This window comes from Zingiber officinale, chromosome 5B (genome assembly GCF_018446385.1).
Source record: "Zingiber officinale cultivar Zhangliang chromosome 5B, Zo_v1.1, whole genome shotgun sequence".
In the NCBI taxonomy this organism is placed as follows: domain Eukaryota; kingdom Viridiplantae; phylum Streptophyta; class Magnoliopsida; order Zingiberales; family Zingiberaceae; genus Zingiber; species Zingiber officinale.
The window spans coordinates 108,347,473-108,367,162 of NC_055995.1; the positions used below are offsets into that span (position 1 = coordinate 108,347,473).

The window sequence follows — 19,690 nt, forward strand, 5'->3', positions numbered from 1 at the left end:
ATGACAAAATGAGGTAAGAAAGGTGAGGGGATAGCATGAAGGTGTTCATTGATCTAACTGAGAAAGAGATCGCGAGGGTGGGAGTGCTAAGCAACGACGATTTTAATGGTGGAGGCGGCTGGTAGCGGACAGAAGAGAGGAAGCGACATTACTCATTTGTGGCAAAGAGAGGAAAGGAAAAAATAGAAACAAGATGTGAAAAAGTGGGGAGAAGAAGGTGATTAGGTTTTAATTCACAAATTAGTCCATTATTTTTAAAAATTTTCAGTTTAACCGTTAAAAATTTACATTTATGACACCCGTAGCCATATACTCAGCCTTCATACACAGTGTTGCTTGCAACTACTTCACTTACTAGGTAAAATCCAAGAAATTGACATCCTCCATTAGTGTACTCTTTCTATCCAATTTGCACCCTAAAAAATCAGAATCGGAATAACCTACCAATTTAAATGCATCAATGCTTTGATACCAAAGACCTATGTTAAAAATTCCCTTGAGATAGCTCAAGATTCTCTTAATGGCAATCAAATTTGACACCTTGACACATGATTGATACCTGATACACACGGCAGCTGCAAATAACATATCTTGTCCACTAGCGGTACCTTATGACACTTCTATAATACTTAGATCCACTAGTTTGCCATACGAGTCATGATCTAGCCCAACACTTGTGGCTATTAGAGTGGACAACTCCTTATTGTAGGATCGAAAAGAACGAGAGAGAGAGGAGAGGGGGTGAATCTCGTTTTAAAAAACTTCTCTTTTTCAATTTCAAAAACTCTTCGGAAATTCGAGTACGTAGCGAAAAACTAAGAATAACACAGCGGAAAGTAAAACACTCATTTGTTTTTACTTGGTTCGGAGCCTTCAACGATTCCTACTTCAAGGCCCACGATCCCTTGGACCATATTGATTGGGCAATCTACTAAATTCTCCTTCGAAAAATCTTCGGGCAAAGAAGTCGAATACACAAATGAAGAAAGTGTAACAACCTACACTTTTCTATGTAAATATAATAATAATTGAAAACAAACTTAAATTTTACTGACACTTGTAGTAGATAAAGATCGTAGCTCGCGGTTAGTGTTGCTCTGAGTGTAGTAGTTGGGCATAGCAAAGTCGCAGCAGAGCAGTAGCAAAGAGATGGTGCAGCAGAATGATCGAAAAAATTTGTTAGGAAGTTATGTCTGGAGTGCTAGCCAAACCCTTCTTTTATATTGTATTGGAGGCGCATTAGTTCATCCGGGGTGTTTCAGTTCATCCGGGGCGCCTCCATCAATTTTGATCTGATCGAGGCACCTTCAATCAACCTAGGGCACCTCCTGTGCCTTATTCATCCGCGAAGTCTATCTGCACGGAGGCGCCTCCATCTATCCAGGGTACCTTCAGTGCCTTATTCAGAGCGTCTCCAATCAGTCGAAGCGCCTCGAGTACTGTTCATCCGCTCTAACTCCTGCGAAACATGTTAGTCTAAAATAACAATGAATACATGCAAAACAGAGTTAGCATAATAAAATTTATGAAAATAGATCTAGTCTTGGTCTTAACTTAGATTTCTAAAATGGATCTAAGTTGGACTAGCGCCTACAGTCCACTGGGACTCGTCCATACTGGATCTCTCTCCTCCAGTGGCTTATCTTACTCTTTTTTACATTTGACCCATTAGGTTTTCCTGCAAGATGCCCCATCTGGACTTCAACTAGTTGTCAGTCCTAAGCTAACTGGACTTCCTGCCAAATATCAGGTTCTCTCTTGACTTATCTAGGTTTCCTGCTAGTTATCAGGTCCTCCTGACCTAACTGGATTTCAGCATGGTGCCAAGTCCTCTAGACCTGTCAAGTCCTTTACTCTGCACACTTGGTAAATACATTAGATCATACATAATCTAACTTTAACCATTTGTCATGTATCAAAATCTGAGTTTGATTATTAGTGCTAATTGCACCATCACTTATCAGTTTCCATGCCAAACTTCATAATAAGTTCCTTGGCATATTTCTTTTGCTTGACATGGATTCCCTCCTTAATTTGTTTGATTTATAGTCCTAAGAAGAAATTCAACTCTCGACTCATCTCAAACTCACCCTCCATATGAGTAATAAATTTACGAAGAAAATCATTATTGGTTGATCCAAAAGTAATATCATCAACATACACTTGGGAAATAAATAAATATTTTTATGTGACTTAATGAACAAGGTGGGATCTATTTGTCCAATTCTAAAGTCTTTAGAAATGAGAAAAGATGAGAGACCAAACTTTACTTGTTTTAGCATATACAAGGCCTTCTCAAGCTTATACACATGATTTGGAAAATCTACATTTTAAAATCTCGATGGTTGTTCTACATACTTTTTCTCTAATAAAATCATTAACAATGCTCATTGCCGACTTCACATCTATTTGAAATAAATTAAACTCTTTGTGACTAGCAAATGCTAAAAGCATCAAGATAGATTCAAGATGAGCTACGCAAGTGTAGGTCTCGTCATAATCTAATCCTTTTACTTGGGTGAAACCACGAGCAACAAGTCTAGCCTTGCTCCTCACTACGGTTCCCTTATAATATTAATAATTGATTTTCTTGTGGTCTAGGAACTAAAGTCTAAACTTTATTCGTTTCAAATTAGGTCAATTCTTTTTGCATAGCTAACACCCAATCCAATTCTAACAATGCATGATATATAGTCTTCTTAGGCTCAACTTGAGGTATCGAGGCAAATTGATTTCCTAAGTTCCTAAAGTAGGATCCAGTCCTTACTCCTTGAGATATGTCTCCACCAACAACTTGTTCAATGGGATGGTTGGAACTAATCCTAAGTGACCTAGGTGGTTGAGATGTATCCTCCAGATTCTCTACCTCCCCTCTAGCTTCCTCTTGAACATTGCCATCTAAGATTAATTTTGAGTCCAAAGGTATTTTTTTTTGTTTAAGGTTCTATCAATATCCTTATCAATGGATTACTTTGGGGTTTTCATCAAATACAACATTAGAAGATTGCTCAACCTTCAACCTCGAGAGTCCTCTTGTTGTACGCTCTATATGCCCCTACTAGTTAAGGAGTATCCAACTAGGATTTTGCCATCTATGGTCTACCTCTGCCAAAAATTTTCCAAGATGGTTCTTGGTATTCAAAATGTATGCCTTACAACCAAACACCCGCAGATGCTTAATGGTAAGAGTCTATCCAAACTACAACTTGCAAGAAGTTTTTCCTAAACATTGTTGGTGCACCGGGATCGGCAAGAGTGGAGGGGTAAATTGTCTGCAAAATAAGAATACCCTCCTCAAAACTTTCAACTCAAGAATAATAACAACAATAATAATAAGAAAATAAAATAAAGAAAAACAGGAAGACTCAGCGAGTTGACTTGGTCACAACCAAGAATGTTATTAATCCAAGGCGGTTGAAAAAGCGCACTACAGATCTCCTTCACTGTAGGCGGAGAAGCCTTTTTACACATTAAGAAAGCACAGAGGTTGCTAGGAATTGAGTACAGAGTTGAATTGCTAATTTCCTAGCTCCAGGGGCCTTTATATAGCTCTGGAAATCCTATCTCGAGTGTTGAGGGCGCCTCCAACGAGGTTGAGGGCGCCTCCAGCAAAGGTATAGATAAAACTTTATCCAATCTTCGAAACAGTCATGTAGACCGGGTCAAGGGCGCCTTTAATGGCCTTGAGGGCACCCTGTACAAGGTTGAGGGCGCCCTCAAGGCAATGAGGGCGCCTTCATGACCGCAGGTAGCCAAGGCGCCTTCAGCTTTCTTTTCCAGCTCATTTTGACTCTTTTTCAGCTTCTGAAGTTCCAATAGCTTGGGTGATTGCGACCAATCAAAATAGGGCTCACCCGAACCCAATTTCTGACCTTCTCCTTGAGCAGGCTTCCGACTCGGCTTCTCGTCCCTCGAACGCCGCGCACGTTTTTCTCGTCCATCGGTGTACTCTTCCGCAGCTCTTTCGTCCTTCTGGCGCACCGAGCCCGTCAGCTCCCTTCCCGTGCCGTCCTTCTCGCTAGCTGCCTCTTCCGCTCGACTTCCTGCGTTTCTAAGCTCCTACCCACTTAGACACAGGGATCAAATAATAAACAGGGCCTAATCTAACTTGGTTGATCACATCAAAATAATCACGGGGTCCAACAATCTCCCCCTTTTTGATGTGCATCAACCCAAGTTCAAGTTAGGGAAAAAAACAGACAAGTAATTTAAAGAAATTGCTAAACTAATATTTTAAGCAAAAAGGTTGCAATAAAAGAATTTGCAACACTAAGCAAAATTAAAAAAATATTAACTCCCCTAAAACTTGTACCTATCTCTCCCCCTTTGATCACATCAAAAAAATGGGGTAATAATTTTCAAGTAAAAATATTCTAAGTAAAATTTATTTAAGTTTTAAAATAAATAATTTTTTCTTAAGTTTTTGCAAACACAAATATTTTGGAAAATTAGAAAAATTTTAAGCAAGAAAATTTTCTAAGTAAAAGAAAATTTCTAACTTAGGCAATTTTTAGAAAATTTTTTTGAGAAATTTCCAAAAAAAATGTTTAAAGTATTTTCTAATTTCTATTTTCATGCTTTATCAGTAAGTTAATTAAACATTTTATTTCAATATTTTGGCTTCCAGGCAGTGGCGAGACACTAGGCATTCTTTGTTATTGAAGCAACAACCACTTTCTTAAACAAAGTCTCAAAGAAATTAACTGTTTAATTTTTCTTGCTGAAAGCGCTAACTTAGAAAAATTTAATCTAGAAAGGTTTTTGGAACCCAGTATAGGTTCCTCCCTACCGGATTAATCAAAAACTTAGGGGGTACATAACTTTTGGGAACTTTTCTAAGTTGTCCTTGATGTTTTTAATATATCAATTCAACTTTCCATAAATTCTAAGTTTTGATTTTGGAAATTTATTTAAGCATGCATTATTTTTCAATTTCAATTTCAATTTTCAATTTTTCATTTTCTGATTTTAGATTATCGTACATCTCAAGAGGACATGCCTTTGCTAAGTTTGATTTTAACATATCATTTTCCTTTTCTAATTTAACTAAATCTTTTGTAAGCACTTTAATAAATTGAAAGGACTGCTTGGGAGTTAGAGAACGTACCTTACTTACCTCTATTTCTGATGTCCCCCCTTCATTGCAACTTTCTTTTTCTGATGATCCTCACCCTTCATCTATGCTCATTTCTGAGCTGGACTCATCTTCTTCTATTTGATGGTTGACCATTAGCGCTAGTCCCGAGAAAGCTTTGACTTCATATTCGGAGGATGACGATTCATCCCATGTAGCAGACTCTTGCGCTTCGAGGACGTCCGCCTTTGAGACTTTTCCTTTTCCATTTTCTTTAGTTTTGGGCAGTCATCCTTGATGTGCCCTTCCTTGTTGCAGTTGTAGCATCGGACTGTCCTTCTGATACGTTAATGCTTTCTCGACTGCGATCTAAATTTATTAGTCTTAATAAATTTATTTAATTTTCTTACCAATATCGCCGCTTCAGTTTCATCGATCGACGCTTCGGAGTCGGGATCGTCCATCTTGGCTTGTAGGGCAATATTGAGATTTGATTTCTCTATTTGTTTCGGCTCTGCAATTCGAGACTCGTGAAGTTCGAAAGTAGAGAATAAATTTTCTAAAGTATTTATCTCAAAGTCCTTAGAGATGTAGTAAGCATCTACTAAGGACGCCCACTTTGGAGTTCTTGGGAAGGCGTTGAGAGCATACCGGATAGAATCTCGATTCGTTACCGATTCTCCGAGATTGGTCAGTTAAGTTATCAGCTCCTTAATTCTCGCTTGGAGTTGCGCTACCTTTTCGCCGTTGTTCATCCGGAGATTTGCCAGCTGAGTCCGGAGGATGTCGCGCCTTGCTAATTTCGCTTCTGAGGTGCCTTCGTGGAGCTCCAGGAATTTTTCCAAAAGTCTTTGGCGGAGTCGTAGTTTCCGATCTGACTTACCTCTTGGGGCGACAACACGTTAAGCAGATGGAACTCTGTCTTTCCGTTGGTCACGAAATCGGCTTGCTCCTTCGTCCATTGGTATTCTTCTTTGTCTTTGGAGCTGTAAAATCATATTTCATAGTTATAAGAATATCGAAATCCGTTTTAAAAAAATACCTCCATTCGTCGTCTCCACGTAGCGAAGTCTCCGTCGAATTTCGGGGGATGAATACTTGTTCCGACCATTGTCTTGATCTTTGTTGCTTCAGACGGTGGTTAGTCCTTCTGAGGGGGTTTGGCTCTGATACCACTTATTGGTGCAGCGGGACCGGCAAGAGGGGAGTGGTGAATTGCTTGCAAAATAAGAATATCCTCCTCAAAACTTTCAACTCAAGACAACAATAATAATAAGAAAATAAAATAAAGAAAAACAGGAAGACTCAACGAGTTGACTTGGTTACAACCAAGAAGGTTGTTAATCCAAGGCGGTTGAAAAAGCGCACTACGAATCTCCTTCACTGTATGCGGAGAAGTCTTTTTACACACGAAGAAAGCACAGAGGTTGCTAGGAATTGAGTACAGAGTTGAATTGCTAATTTCGTAGCTCCAGGGGTCTTTATATAACTCCTGGAAATCCTATCTCAAGTGTTGAGGGCGCCTCCAACGAGGTTGAGGGCGCCTCCAACAAAGGTATAGATAAAACTTTATCCAATCTGCGAAATAGTCATGTAGATTGGGTCGAGGGCACCTTCAATGGCCTTGAGGGCACTCTGGACAAGGTTAAGGGCGCCCTCAAGGCAATGAGGGCGCCTTCATGACCGCAGACAGCCAAGGCGCCTTCAGCATTTCGTTGAAGGCGCCTTCAGCTTTCTTTTTCAACTCCGTTTGACTCCTTTTTAGCTTCCGAAGTCCCGATAGCTTGGGTGATTGCGGCCAACCGAAATAGGGCTCACCCGAACCCAATTTCCGGCCTTCTCCTCGAGCAGGCTTCTGACCCGACTTCTCGTCCCTCGAACGCCACGCACATTCTTCTCGTCCACTGGTGTACTCTTCCGCAGCTCTTTCGTCCTTCGGACGAACCGAGCCCGTCGACTCCCTTCCTGTGTCGTCCTTCTCGCTAGCTGCGTCTTCCGCTTGACTTCCTGCGCTCCTAAGCTCCTGCATACTTAGACTCAGGGATCAAATAACAAACATGACCTAATCTAACTTGATTGATCACATCAAAACAACCACGGGGTCCAACAAACATATGGACAAGTATGGTATTTGGATATAGCAAGCGCTTTGACCCAAAGGTAGATAGAGAGAAAATACTCATTCAACATTATCCTAGCAACTTCTTGAAGGACACAAATTTTCCTTTCTACTACATTTTGTTGTGGTATTGTAGGACAAGCAAACTCATATTTATATCTTTGTTCTTTGCAAAATTTCATGAAATTGAAGTTCTCAAACTCTACATCCTGATCACTCTGTATCTGGTTGATTTTGAGATCCTTCTCATTTTCAACTCTATTGCAAAGGCTAACTACTATTCCTCAGGTTTCATCTTTATGCTTTATAAAATCAACCCAAGCAAGTCTAGAGTAGTCATCAACAATAATTAAGCAATATTACTACTATTCGAAGAAGCAATTCCTTGACTATCAAATCAATCTAGATGCAACCATTCAAATGGCATGGAAGTATTAACTAATGTTTTACCTTTGTGGGTAGCCTTTGCTGGCTTACCCATTTGGCATGCATTACAAAATTTATCTTTTTGTAGGCCTTTCACCAATTGTCATTTTGCCACCTTAGCTAGTGACAGTCTATGCCATAGTCAAGCTTCTTCTTTGCTCATAAAAACTTAGTAGAAGAATTAGTAACACAAGGAAAATTTGTATGATAGATGTTATCCTTCCTATGGGCAACTAACATGATAGTGTTTGGCTCATTATGTTTTACCAAACACTTAGTTGAGTGAAACTTAACCTTGTATATGACATTACATAATTCACTTACATTTAGTAAGTTAAAAACTTCAAACCTTTAACTAATAAAAGTTTCTTGATAAGAAAATTTGAAGGTAACTCAATATTACTTGTACATGTGGTGAACTTATTAATATCCGTGATCATGTGCTTTGGACATCTACTATCCACCAACCACTCATTTGTTTAGGTAAATACTTCGGAAAACTTCTTAGGAACCCAAGCCTTTACAACCTTTTCCTTGCTAACATCCCTAATTACATAGATGAATTTCTACCAACCAATAAAATATATGCAACTTCCTTTTGGTTTTGTTTATATCCTACACCAACCTTGCTATAGATGACACGTTGCAATGAAATATATGCAACTTCAAATATTTGGAATCCAATGTGAATTTTCTTAAGTCCTTTAACTCTTTCACTTGCAACTTCAACATCACATTTTCTTCCTCAAGTGTTTCAACTTGGGAAGAACCATCCTATTGAACCATCTTTTTTAAGTGTCTTAATCTTGACCTTAGATTTTGCTAAAGAATTTGAAAGGTCTGCAATAGTCTCATATAACTTTTCTAATTTAGGTGAGGTTACTTCATCATCATCGCTTGATGATAATCCTTCTTCACTTGAAGAAGCTCCTCCTCACTTGATGAGCTTTCTTCGGGTTGGATTTCATCACTAGACTCCCCATCATCAATGGCCATGAAGGCCATGTTCTTGGTTACTTGGCACAATTCCTCCTTATCCGGTGACTCTGATAAAGAAGACTTATCTCAAGTTGCTTTTAACGCCTTCTATTTCCCTTGGTCTTTTCTACTTTGTTTTGAAGCTTTGAGCACTCAGTCTTGTAATGGTCTTTCCTATTGCAACCATAACAAGTTACTTTGAGTTTAGACTTAGGTTACCTTTCTTTTTGGGATCCTTGAACATTTTCTTGACTCCCTTCATATCGAATTTCTTGCTTCTCATCATTCCCTTCACAAAATGAGTCATCTCACTTGAAGAATATCGCCTTCACTTTCGGTTTTAGACTTGGATTCAGATTGAGACTACTTCTCTGTCTTCTTTGGCTTTTTATTTTCTACAACAAAAGTTAAACTTTTCTCCTTGGGAGTAACATTACTATGTTCATGAAGTTTAAATTCACAAAATAATTCATTTTGTGCCGGGAACACTTTCAATGCATACCTTATTAAGTCACGGTTGTCAACATTCTCTCTAATGACATGAAGTCCATTTAAGATTTCCTTGAAGCGCCCATGAAGTTGACTCACCATTTCTCCTTTCATTTGACAAATCTACAATTGATTCAGAAAGAGATCATGTTTAGCAATCCTAGAATCTCCCATAACTTCATAAAGCTCAATGAGCTTCTCCCGTAGTTCTTTTAATGCTCTTGAAAGGTACAACTTTGTTGAGTTGGTTCGGAGCTAGTCCACATTAAAGAGTCACCATTGCTTTGGCATTAGCTTGAGCTTTTTTCTAAGTTCATTTGACCATGTATCTAATTCAAGGACTTCTCCATTATCAATTGTTGAGACTTAAAAACCCTTCTTTACAGCTAACTAAGTCTCAAAAATTAACCATTAAATAATACTGCATGTGGCTTCTCCCATACACAAATTTCACTCCATAGAAATATAATGGTCTTGCAATGCTAAGCCCCTCTTGAGTAGCCATGTCCTTCTAAATATGTGCTTCTTCAGGAGCTACCTCGCTCTGATATTACTTGTAGGTTCAAGGAGAGGGTAGAGGAGGAGGGAGGGGAGGGGGATACTATATTAATTTCTCAAAAAAAAAAAAAGCTAGTGTAATTGAAAATACAATAATATATTAATATATATGAAATTATTACAATTAATTCTAAAATGTAGAATGATCTCCTTCTTAATAAGAAACAAAAGGTGGATAAACATTTTCTTACAATTGTTCTCTTATAAGATAAAGAACTTGAGCACAAGAACAACTCACAATTACAAGAGAAATAAATTTGGAAACTTAGCTGACCCACCTAGTGGGATAAGATTTGGTTGTTGTTGTTGAGCACTTAGGGAAGAAAGGATTCAATAGTAAACCTTTCCCACTTGACTGAGTAGTCGATTGGCCAAGCATCACCAGTCGATTCTTGTTAGTGATTTGATGGCTATGTGTTACTTTTTCTAGCATCCATAGTAAATTGGGTTATTACCGTTGGGCTCATCAATTGACTGCTAGACGATTTTCAGTCGATTGATGCCTAGCAGCTTACTATCATCAAAATCAAAATGAACAAAATATTTTACTTGATTTTGTTTAGCGCCCAATCTACTAGTTCTCCAGTTGACTTATACAAATCTTTAGTTGACTAACACGACTTCTCCAACGGCTTCCAGCTTGAGTTTGCGCTTGCCTTTGTTTCTCTTAGGTACTAGCACTTCCTTGTTGTCTTGACTTTGGTGCCACAAGGTTTTCCAAATGTTCGAGATTTCCTCCTTGCTAAAAAGCTCCTCGCTTTTGTGATTTCTTTCTCATGCCTGACGTTGGGTTCCTTGTTGACCCATCGGGATTTCCTTTGTCTGGTGTCCGGTCTTGACTTGCTGAGACTTCCTTTGCCTAGCGTTCAGTACTCGACCCGCATAGACTTTCTGCATGCCAAGTGTCCATTTGGACTTTTCCTTTCTACGAATCTTCTTGGATTTCCTTAGTTGTAACTGCAACTTATAGTAAGTTTACCTACACACTTGACATTCATATGAAACAACCAACATTGCCTTAAATAAATATTGTCCAAACATCAAAACCATATGAACACATGCTATGACATGATTGCACCAGCATTATCGAAACCTGGATCTTGCACCTTATGTGTAGCTTGTTTAAGTCGACCTAAAATAAGAGAGTTGGACATCAAACTCCTTTGCTAAGGATGGATTAACATATCGATATTTTGGGTTCACACACATTACATTAAAACACGCTTGACCAAGTAAGAGTTTAGGTTGGAACTAATTTTATTCTAGAAAATTGCATTAACCATTTTAGGTAAATCAACCTACTCTGAGCCTGGGTAGTATGTCAACCATCCATCCTATTAGTGAGTTACAAAAATGAGAATATAATAAGACTCTTATCCTTCTCTAACATACACAAACTACCGCATGATCAAGAAAACTTTAAAGCTAAGTCACATTACCTTATACTAAAAGACTAACATTTGTTTAGATATAGCATTAGAACTAAAATACCACAACTCCAATTACATGATGACACTACGATACTACCCACAAGCACGACATGAAAAAATAACAAAACACTAGCAACTCTAGACAAGATAAATGCAGTCTTTTTGGCATATCGATTTTTTTCTATGAACATCCTATAATCTTGTGCCTCCTCTCACTTGAAAATCTTGAAGCAACAATATTTACAGGTATTAGCTCATGTTGACTAAGTAGATAATTATCAATGATTATGCAAAAACTAAACTAGGCATGGCAACACCACAAGAAAAATTCCATCCACCCAACTATGATTCATTTCTTTTATAAAACTAGACAAAATTTTCATTTTTCCATCCACCACACTGTTCACACCTGCAATGCCTCAACTATAAACACGAAAATAGGGCCAACATCTGTTGTGTACCATTCATATAAAGGCTCCAGATTGAAACCTTCATTTAACTAGCTCAAACACCAAAAATGATTTGTAAGGCCGATGCCATCATGCACATGAAGAAATGGTACACCAGACCATCATCTTGCTTCTAACAAGAGAATCTGAACCATACAACCTTTTAGTTTACTGACTGATTGTAGAAACATCTTCAATTGTCCTAATTCGTTTTCCAAAGGCACTTCCTATATTCATCATTGTTTGATAATAATGAAAAGTTCTACACCTATAGAGAGTTTGAAGGCATTCACCATGAATAATAGGCTTTGTCTCTTCCAAAACATGTCCTCAAGGTCCTTAAGATTGTTCTAAACATCAAAACTCTCAATGAATACTAAAGACAAACTTTTTAGGTCTATCCTTCTTAAGGACATTGTATGGTCCCTAGGGCTACCTTCAAATTGCCTATAATACCTCCAATCACAAGAGCAGAATTTCCTCCACCAAGGGCAATAGGGAGAGGAAATGGAGAGGGCAATAGGGAGAGCAGACAGAGATGAAGAGGTGCTTTGGGGAAGATGGAGAAAAACAAGGGACTTAGCTCTAGGAGGGATCAACCACAAGATTAGGTGTCACTCCTTTGTAATGTACGAGCAACCCATGAAATCTGCAGCCCCTCCATCTCTCCTACACTGGGATTTTATTTTACTTGAGAGCATCATGTTTTGCCTTTCTTAATTTCCCAAATTTTATAAATGTCCCTTAGGCACTCCTAAATTGCACTATCAATCTCAACTTTCCCAAATTCACATTATTTGATCCAACAATTAACAATAGCTAAAAATATAATTATCTTCATCCTGTTCGTTTTATACTTTATGACATCCTAAGAAATAAATAATGTCAGCAAACATAAAGAATAGAGATGATAATTTTTGGGAAAATTACATTTCAATTTAGAGTGCATCGCTAGGAAAATTAGACATGCTAGAATAGTGGAGGAAATAAATGGAAAGTATCTCAACAATAAAGAAATGTTTTTTCACCCGAGAAAAAAACCAAGACTTGGTCCACCAGAGTGTATAATTCTTCTATGGAGCTGATACATAAATACAATAGAGAGTTTTAGAAAGTTACAAGCTTAAAACAAGACAGTACGATTGAAAGTTGAGACAACACAAACAGCTACAGCAACATGTATAAGATGTGCCATTTGAATACGAGAGATGTTGACTGTCCGAAAGATGATGTCATTTTGTTCTTTCTAGAGGGTAGAATAAACTGTCATCGATGAATTGATTTAAGATGAATGCTCAGTAATAGGCTGCATCGAAATATTTAAGAGTAAAAAGTGCATGAAGAAATACAATTACATCAGTAAATCTGATGCACTGGTGCGAAATAGCAAACATAAGGTAGGATCTCATTTCCTTTTATTATTTTCTAAACAATTCGAGAATTTTTATGCATCAACTTGTTCTTGTGTGTATCCTATAAACTGCAACTATAATTTTTTTTTCTTGCTACAGTTGTAATTTAAGTGGATAAATATTAGCAAATACGGAACACATTTAGCAAGATGTTATTTCTTAGACTTGCAGCGAAGTGCTAATAGATGTACTTTAGATGTTTCATGGCACTTTTATTCACTAATTAAATTGCTATTTCTTGAGGTTGTGGATGACAAAGACCGTGAGAGACTGTTGGGGCCCCACCCAATCATTTTGCAATGGGTTGACAATGTGAAATCTGCTACCAAACCTCACTTTGATGAAGTCCATGAGATAGTGTTCAAAGTCAAGGAAAGATTACGCAACAGGGTGGCCTCCACAACAAATGATACTACTGATTTGAAGATGAAACCCAACCCAAAGCTTTAGCTCAAATTGAATCGATCATTTAGGGCAACCTTTGTTTTTCATGAACTGCAATGCTTGGTTCAAGATGTTTCGACTTAGACCAAATGTTTAATTGTTGCAATGCTTGGATCCATGTTTGCCTGCATATGTTTCACACAAAGCTTTATAGTAATAGAATATCATCAAAATTGAAAGGATGATGATCATAATATTCCATGCCTTCGGCTTTGATGCATGTGTTTGTAGTCTCTAGTTGCAACACAGAACATAAGCGACTCTGAAATGATTTGTAAACCACCACTGCTGAGAATTCGTATTGTCGATATGATAGAGCGACTTTTCAGTCCCCTACATGGAAGGTCACAAGGTTAGTATGGTAGAGAAGCCTGCCGTCCTTTCCTTCGTCACTGATAAAATCATTGCTCTTTTCCTCTTCTTGTTAGGCCATAAATTTTGTTTGATTGTTTTTTACCTGCTAGTGTAGCAACTCTTCCTTTTAGAGCGTCTTACATTAAGAGTGGGTCTTTATACCCATTTTATTAGGAGTCTTCACAGTCTTCTTCCCTCATTTACAGATCTCCTTTGAACATTAGACGAGTGCTATCTTTTTTGCTCTGTTCTTCCATGAGGTTCCTAGAGCTTCCTTTCTGAGCCAGTGCTGTCATGCATTAAGTGATACCCGTCAAGTCTCTAATGTGATTTCAAATGGTATTGTTGAATCCATAATTGAAGAATAGGTGATCCCTGTCTCTGGTTCCTTGCTGCAGAGCTCACACCGACCATCCATCTCCTGGAAATTTATCTGGTCACAGGTCTGCAGCTAGTCCTGCACTGAACGAGTGTTTGGGATCAAATAGGGATTCCATGTCTTTCATACATTGCATTTTCCTGCTCTTCACCTATAGAAACCATATGCATTTGATGTATCCAATGCATCATCCTTACACTAGCGTAATAGCAATTGTGTTGTGGTACTTGCATATCTAGCCGATCCCAAGAGAATATTTCTGATTTAGCTATCCTTTTGAGTAGAGGAGAGTACCCTTTATTCGGCTCCCGTTCCCACACTACAGTTTGAGGTATACAGTGTAATCAATTGTATCCATAGTGAATCATTCTTGGCATAGATTATTAGATTGGAATGCTGATGTGGTAGAAGGAAGTGAATATACAAAACTTGTTAGTAATGTTTGTGTTCTATAAAAAAATAATATGTAGCGTAAATAAAGAACACAAAGAGAAAAGCAAACCAAAATGACGTTTTTAATTTGTGGTTTAAAACCCCCAGACCACTATGCCCATGGTATATGCACATGATATTCATTATCTTTTTCTCTTTAGAAAAAAAATATGATACCGCCACTTTAGCAGCCCCCTCATGACTGCTCCATTCCATTGAAAGGGAGTTCACATAGCCCAAATTGGCCGTGTATGCATCTTTAGCTCCGCTTATATTGGTTGCTGCAACATGAGTCAACTAATCTGAACCATTAGTTGACTCTTTAGTGCTTAGTCAACTCCTGGATATTTTGTTCTCTTCTAATAACATCTAGGTAATTGAGATGTATTCTATTTCTTAAAAGAATTTTAGTCGATTGCCCAACCTTCTATTTTTTTCTATTCGTTTAATAGGTTTGATACTAATAGTCGATTGATCTTTACTCATTAGCCGATTGATTTGATTATAATACCCCATACAAACCTAACTTAGGATACATGAATATTTGAGTTACTAATCGATTGAATCTCACCATCATTCGGTTGACATCCTAACACTGACTGGCTCTAAAGTCGATTCCACCTAAGTTGTTTGTCTACCATTTGGCCCATGTATATAGATCACTCCACTTATCTTACTTAGAGTATCTTCAAATCTTGAGGTCTTCTACCATCAAGCTACGTCCCTTAGATGCTTTGAGATGGTGACACCTACTTAGCCATCTTTCTTGCCTTGACTTACGTATATCTCCTCTTTGACCTGTCATGATCTGATGCTCCATATCCCATGCTTCCTCTCATATACCATCTATTGTTGCAATCGACCATTGGTTAAGGTTGACTAAGCTCAAATTGAGTTTCGATATTTGCTCAATATGTTTGGTAATTGAGCGAGATGTCAAATATGTCAAGGTTGATCGGATACTTGATAATGAAGATGTCTAAATAGGTCACAGTTGATTGTATATTTGACAGTTGGAAGTTCAACAGGGAGTTGGTAGGGGTAAAATTCAAGTAGGTTATGGTTGACTAGACACTAGACAATGATAAAATTCCTAGCAAGTCTTGGAGAACCAAATATTAGGCATGAGAGTGAAGTCATAATAGGTTATAGAGAATCAAATGTTAAGCATAAGAAGGAAAGTTTTGATAGGTCATGGAGGACCATATGTCGAGCATGCAGTTGAAGTCCTAACAGATTATTGAGGGTTGAATGTTTAGTATGTGAATGAAAGTTCAAACACGTCAAGGAGGATTAATGTTTGACAATGATGAAGTCTTGATAGTTTAAAGTTGACCTGATGTCAAGCAGTAAGTGAAGTCCTAGAGATAAAGAATCTTTAGATAAGAAAAGTTCTAGTAGGTTGAGGTTAACTCGATACTAGGTAAAGATAAGGTCCTAGTAAGTTGATGTTGGCCTGTACTAGTCATACAAGGAAGTCCCTAAGATTTGGGGATCTTTTAGCATAAGGAAATTTGATATGAATAGTTTTTCAACACCGTGAACCATATCAGTCGACTTTAACGCTCGACTACTGCATTAGTCGACTATAACACTCAACTACTGCATTAGTCGACTATAGCACTCAACTACTGCATTAGTCGACTATAACACTCAACTACTGTAAATAATATTATCAGCAGTAGTATTTTTTTTTTAACTAAAAATCAAATAGAAAGTCTTGTAGTCAACTACAGTAGTTGATTGATGAACTCAGAAGTTAGAAGGAGTCATTGAGTGTATAAAGCTCGACAATGTTTGAATTCCAATATAATAGTCGACTAATAGGTGGATTTCAATCATGAACAACAACCCAATGAAGGAAGGTTTTGTGGGGATTTTGAAATATTGCTTCTTAGAAGGTTCGTGGGAGAGTGTTACTGCATTCTAGACCTTAAGGGTGCAATCCAAAGCAACTACATAGCGAGCAAAACATAGATTTATCTTGTAAAGTTGTTTCATTTATATTGTATCTATTTTCTATTATATCTTTGTAATTTGTTTGTATTGCTTGTAAGAATAGATTATTTTAAGAGGTTTCTCCACCTTTGAAATGTATCCAACAGGGAGAAAAATAGTAGTGTTATTGTTAGAACTCTAGGTCATAGTGTTGGAATATGGGATTTTGAACCATGTAAAATTTAAAGAAAAAATTGAGGAGTTGTGTATTTGTGTTTTGTTTTGCATTTGTTTCATTTATTTTCGTTGTGCCAATGAATTACACACAAGCATGCAACAAATGAAGCAAATCTCTATTCACCCCCTTTAGCAATCGCAATGGTTCTAACACCATCCTTCTCCAATCTTACGAACCTTGAGTCATCAAACCCTCATAACTCTTGGCCTCTCCAAGTCAACTTGTATACTTGGTAGACCTTGTGCGACTTATCATACAAGTCAAATGACTAGAAGTCTAACTTAAACCCTTTGCTAATTTCATCAAAACTATTAAACCCTTGATTAATGCAATCGACATCTGGTCAAGGTTAACCAAGCTCAAATAACTTTCAATATTTGATTAATATATTTGATAATTAACAAAGATGTCAAAAAATTAAGGTTGACTGGTATTTGATAGTAGATAAGTTTAAGTGGGTCACGGTTAACTGGACACTTGACAGATGGAAGTCCAATAAGGAGTTGACATAAGTGAAGTCCAAGTGGGTCATTGTTAATTGGACACTTGGTAATGAATAAAGTTTTGATAGGTCCTGGAAGATTAGATGTTAAGCACATGAAATGAAAGTCTTAATAAGTTAAGGAAGATCGAATATTCGACATGCATAGAGAAGTCCTAATAAGTTATAAAGGACTTGATGTCGAGTATGTGGTTGAAGTCCTAACATGTCATATAAAATCATATGTTAGGCATGTAAATGGAAGTCTCAATAGGTCAAGGTCAATAGAATACTAGGCAAGTATAGAAATCTTGATGATGAGGTTAGACAAGAGTTGTCTTGGTAGGTTGACGTCAACAATTCAAACTTGGACAAGCTAGAACTAAGGTAAAGTTGACTAATACTATATAACCAATTAATTGATAAACTTGAAACCATGAATTTGGGATTTAAATAGGTTCATGGAATGATTAGTCAACTAATAGAAGTTGTTCAAACAATTGAATTTGTAGCTGACTACTGCAATTGACTGGGACCAATATGAACCCTATAGAATATTTCTAAGTAGATTACATTAGTTAACTAATGATAGCCAATCAACTAGTAAAGTATAGAACAGTCAGCTGGTGACTTAGATGCTAAGCTAGAATGAGTCGTTGAGTAGATAAAGCTCAAACAACATTTAGATTTGAGTAGTGTAATTAACTGATGAAGAGCAGACCATCAACTAATGTTGAGTAGTCAATTGGGAAGGTTCAAGCCATCCATTGATAGGTAGATTTCAATCACAAACAACAACCCTATAAATAGGGTTTCATGATTTCAAATAACAAATTCTTAGCTGGTTCATGGGTGAGTGTTGATGCATTCTAGAGCTTTCAAGAAGCTATCAAAACAACAAGAAAGTGAGGGAAGAGATCCTTTGTGTAAAGTTATTTCATTTGTATTGTACTTATTTTCATTTGTATCTTTGCATTTCTATTTGTGTTGCTTGTAAGAACAAATTTTGTAAGAGGTTTCTTCACCTTTAAAAGGTGTCCGGAAAGGGAAAAAAAGATAGTAATGATATTATTAAGACTCTAAGCCATGGAGTAGGAAGCGGGTGTTCTTAACTATATAAAATTGAGATGTGGTGTGCTTGTGCTATGTCTTGTGTTTTTATCATTTATTTTCAGATGTACTAATAAATTACAGACGAGCACATGATTAACGAAATGATCACTACTATTCATCCCCTATGTAGCCCAAATGTAGAGGGGGATGAGAGTCCTAACATAGATATTCCTTGAAAGTTTCATGAGCAAAGCTTGATTCTAATATTTAATATCTTAGGAGTCCAATCCTCCTTGATCCTTAGCTATTGGGATTGTGAATATTGTCATTAAGAAATATTTCAAGCATAGCATAAAGAGCATAGCCCCATTTTTTCCTAAAAATATCCATATAGCTTTCCATTTACAGAGATTGAATATAAGACCATTGTCATATATTTCATCATCCACTAAATAAATCTTTCTAGAAATTCCACACTAATGAATACCTCATGGAGAAAACCTAAGTTGATTGAGTCATATTCTTTCCTTACGTCAATCTTGAGCATACACCTTGGATATATAAATTTCTACAATATTGTTTAAGTAGTTTATATGCCAATTGAAAATTGTTAGTGATAATACATTGTTCAATGGAAGCAACTTATGTAAGATCTATAGAATCTCGTACCATGGTGATCTAAGTAGCAATGATTGTTGGTGCGGTAGAAGCAATTTGGATCGCTAGAGAGAATAGGTGAATAACGATATGCAAATCAAAATAACTATTTATCTTACCAACGATTCATCAAGGACACACATTAAAAGCAAAAAAGCAATCATAAAAGAAAGAGGACATGAGGTTTACTTAGTTACAACCCTCAGGCTGTTAGTCCAAGAATTATAAAAGCTTCACTACCTTCTCCTTCTATGGAAATCGATCTGGAGGCAGAGAAGCCTTTTATAGTAATGTAGCACAAGCATAAATCCTAAAGATACTAGAGAACATAAATAGAAGTATTCAAATTGTGTGTTGCGTTAAACTTCGAGCTTCAACCCTCTATTTATAGCCTTTATCTTTGATATGACTGTTTGCTAACATGACACTCTCCGATCACCTAGAAGCACTCCTGGCACTTGTATTCGTCAAACTCTGACAGTGGTTCGCTAATGGCTTTGGATGACTCCTCACTTTTCGTGCACCTAGAAGCGCTCTAGTTGCCTGGATTCTACTGATATGGACGTTATCCTGATCTATTTTGACAATGACTATTGCTGACGACAACATTAGGGTGCTTGGAGTCTGGACGCTTAGAAGTGATTTGGGAACCTAGAATGGTCAACATCTGGACTTGACCAGATGTTGTCTCCCGGTCGCATGTATGTCTACCTGATTATCAGGACAGACTTCATCTTGATTGTCGCCTTGCATAGTCTTCCTTTTAGCTTCTCGCCCCT

The 19,690-nt window shown here is 37.4% G+C and overlaps 1 protein-coding gene across 1 annotated transcript in view; it reads left to right on the forward strand.

Moving 5' to 3' along the window:
* LOC121985307 (glutathione S-transferase T1-like) overlaps positions 1-13,558 on the forward strand; it is a 28,266-nt gene extending 14,708 nt beyond the window's left edge. The window contains exon 7 of the mRNA XM_042538672.1: positions 13,179-13,558. Coding sequence (XP_042394606.1) covers positions 13,179-13,385 — 207 coding nt within the window. The 3' untranslated portion in view covers positions 13,386-13,558. The remainder of the gene's footprint in view (positions 1-13,178) is intronic.
* The last annotated feature ends 6,132 nt before the right edge of the window (positions 13,559-19,690 follow it).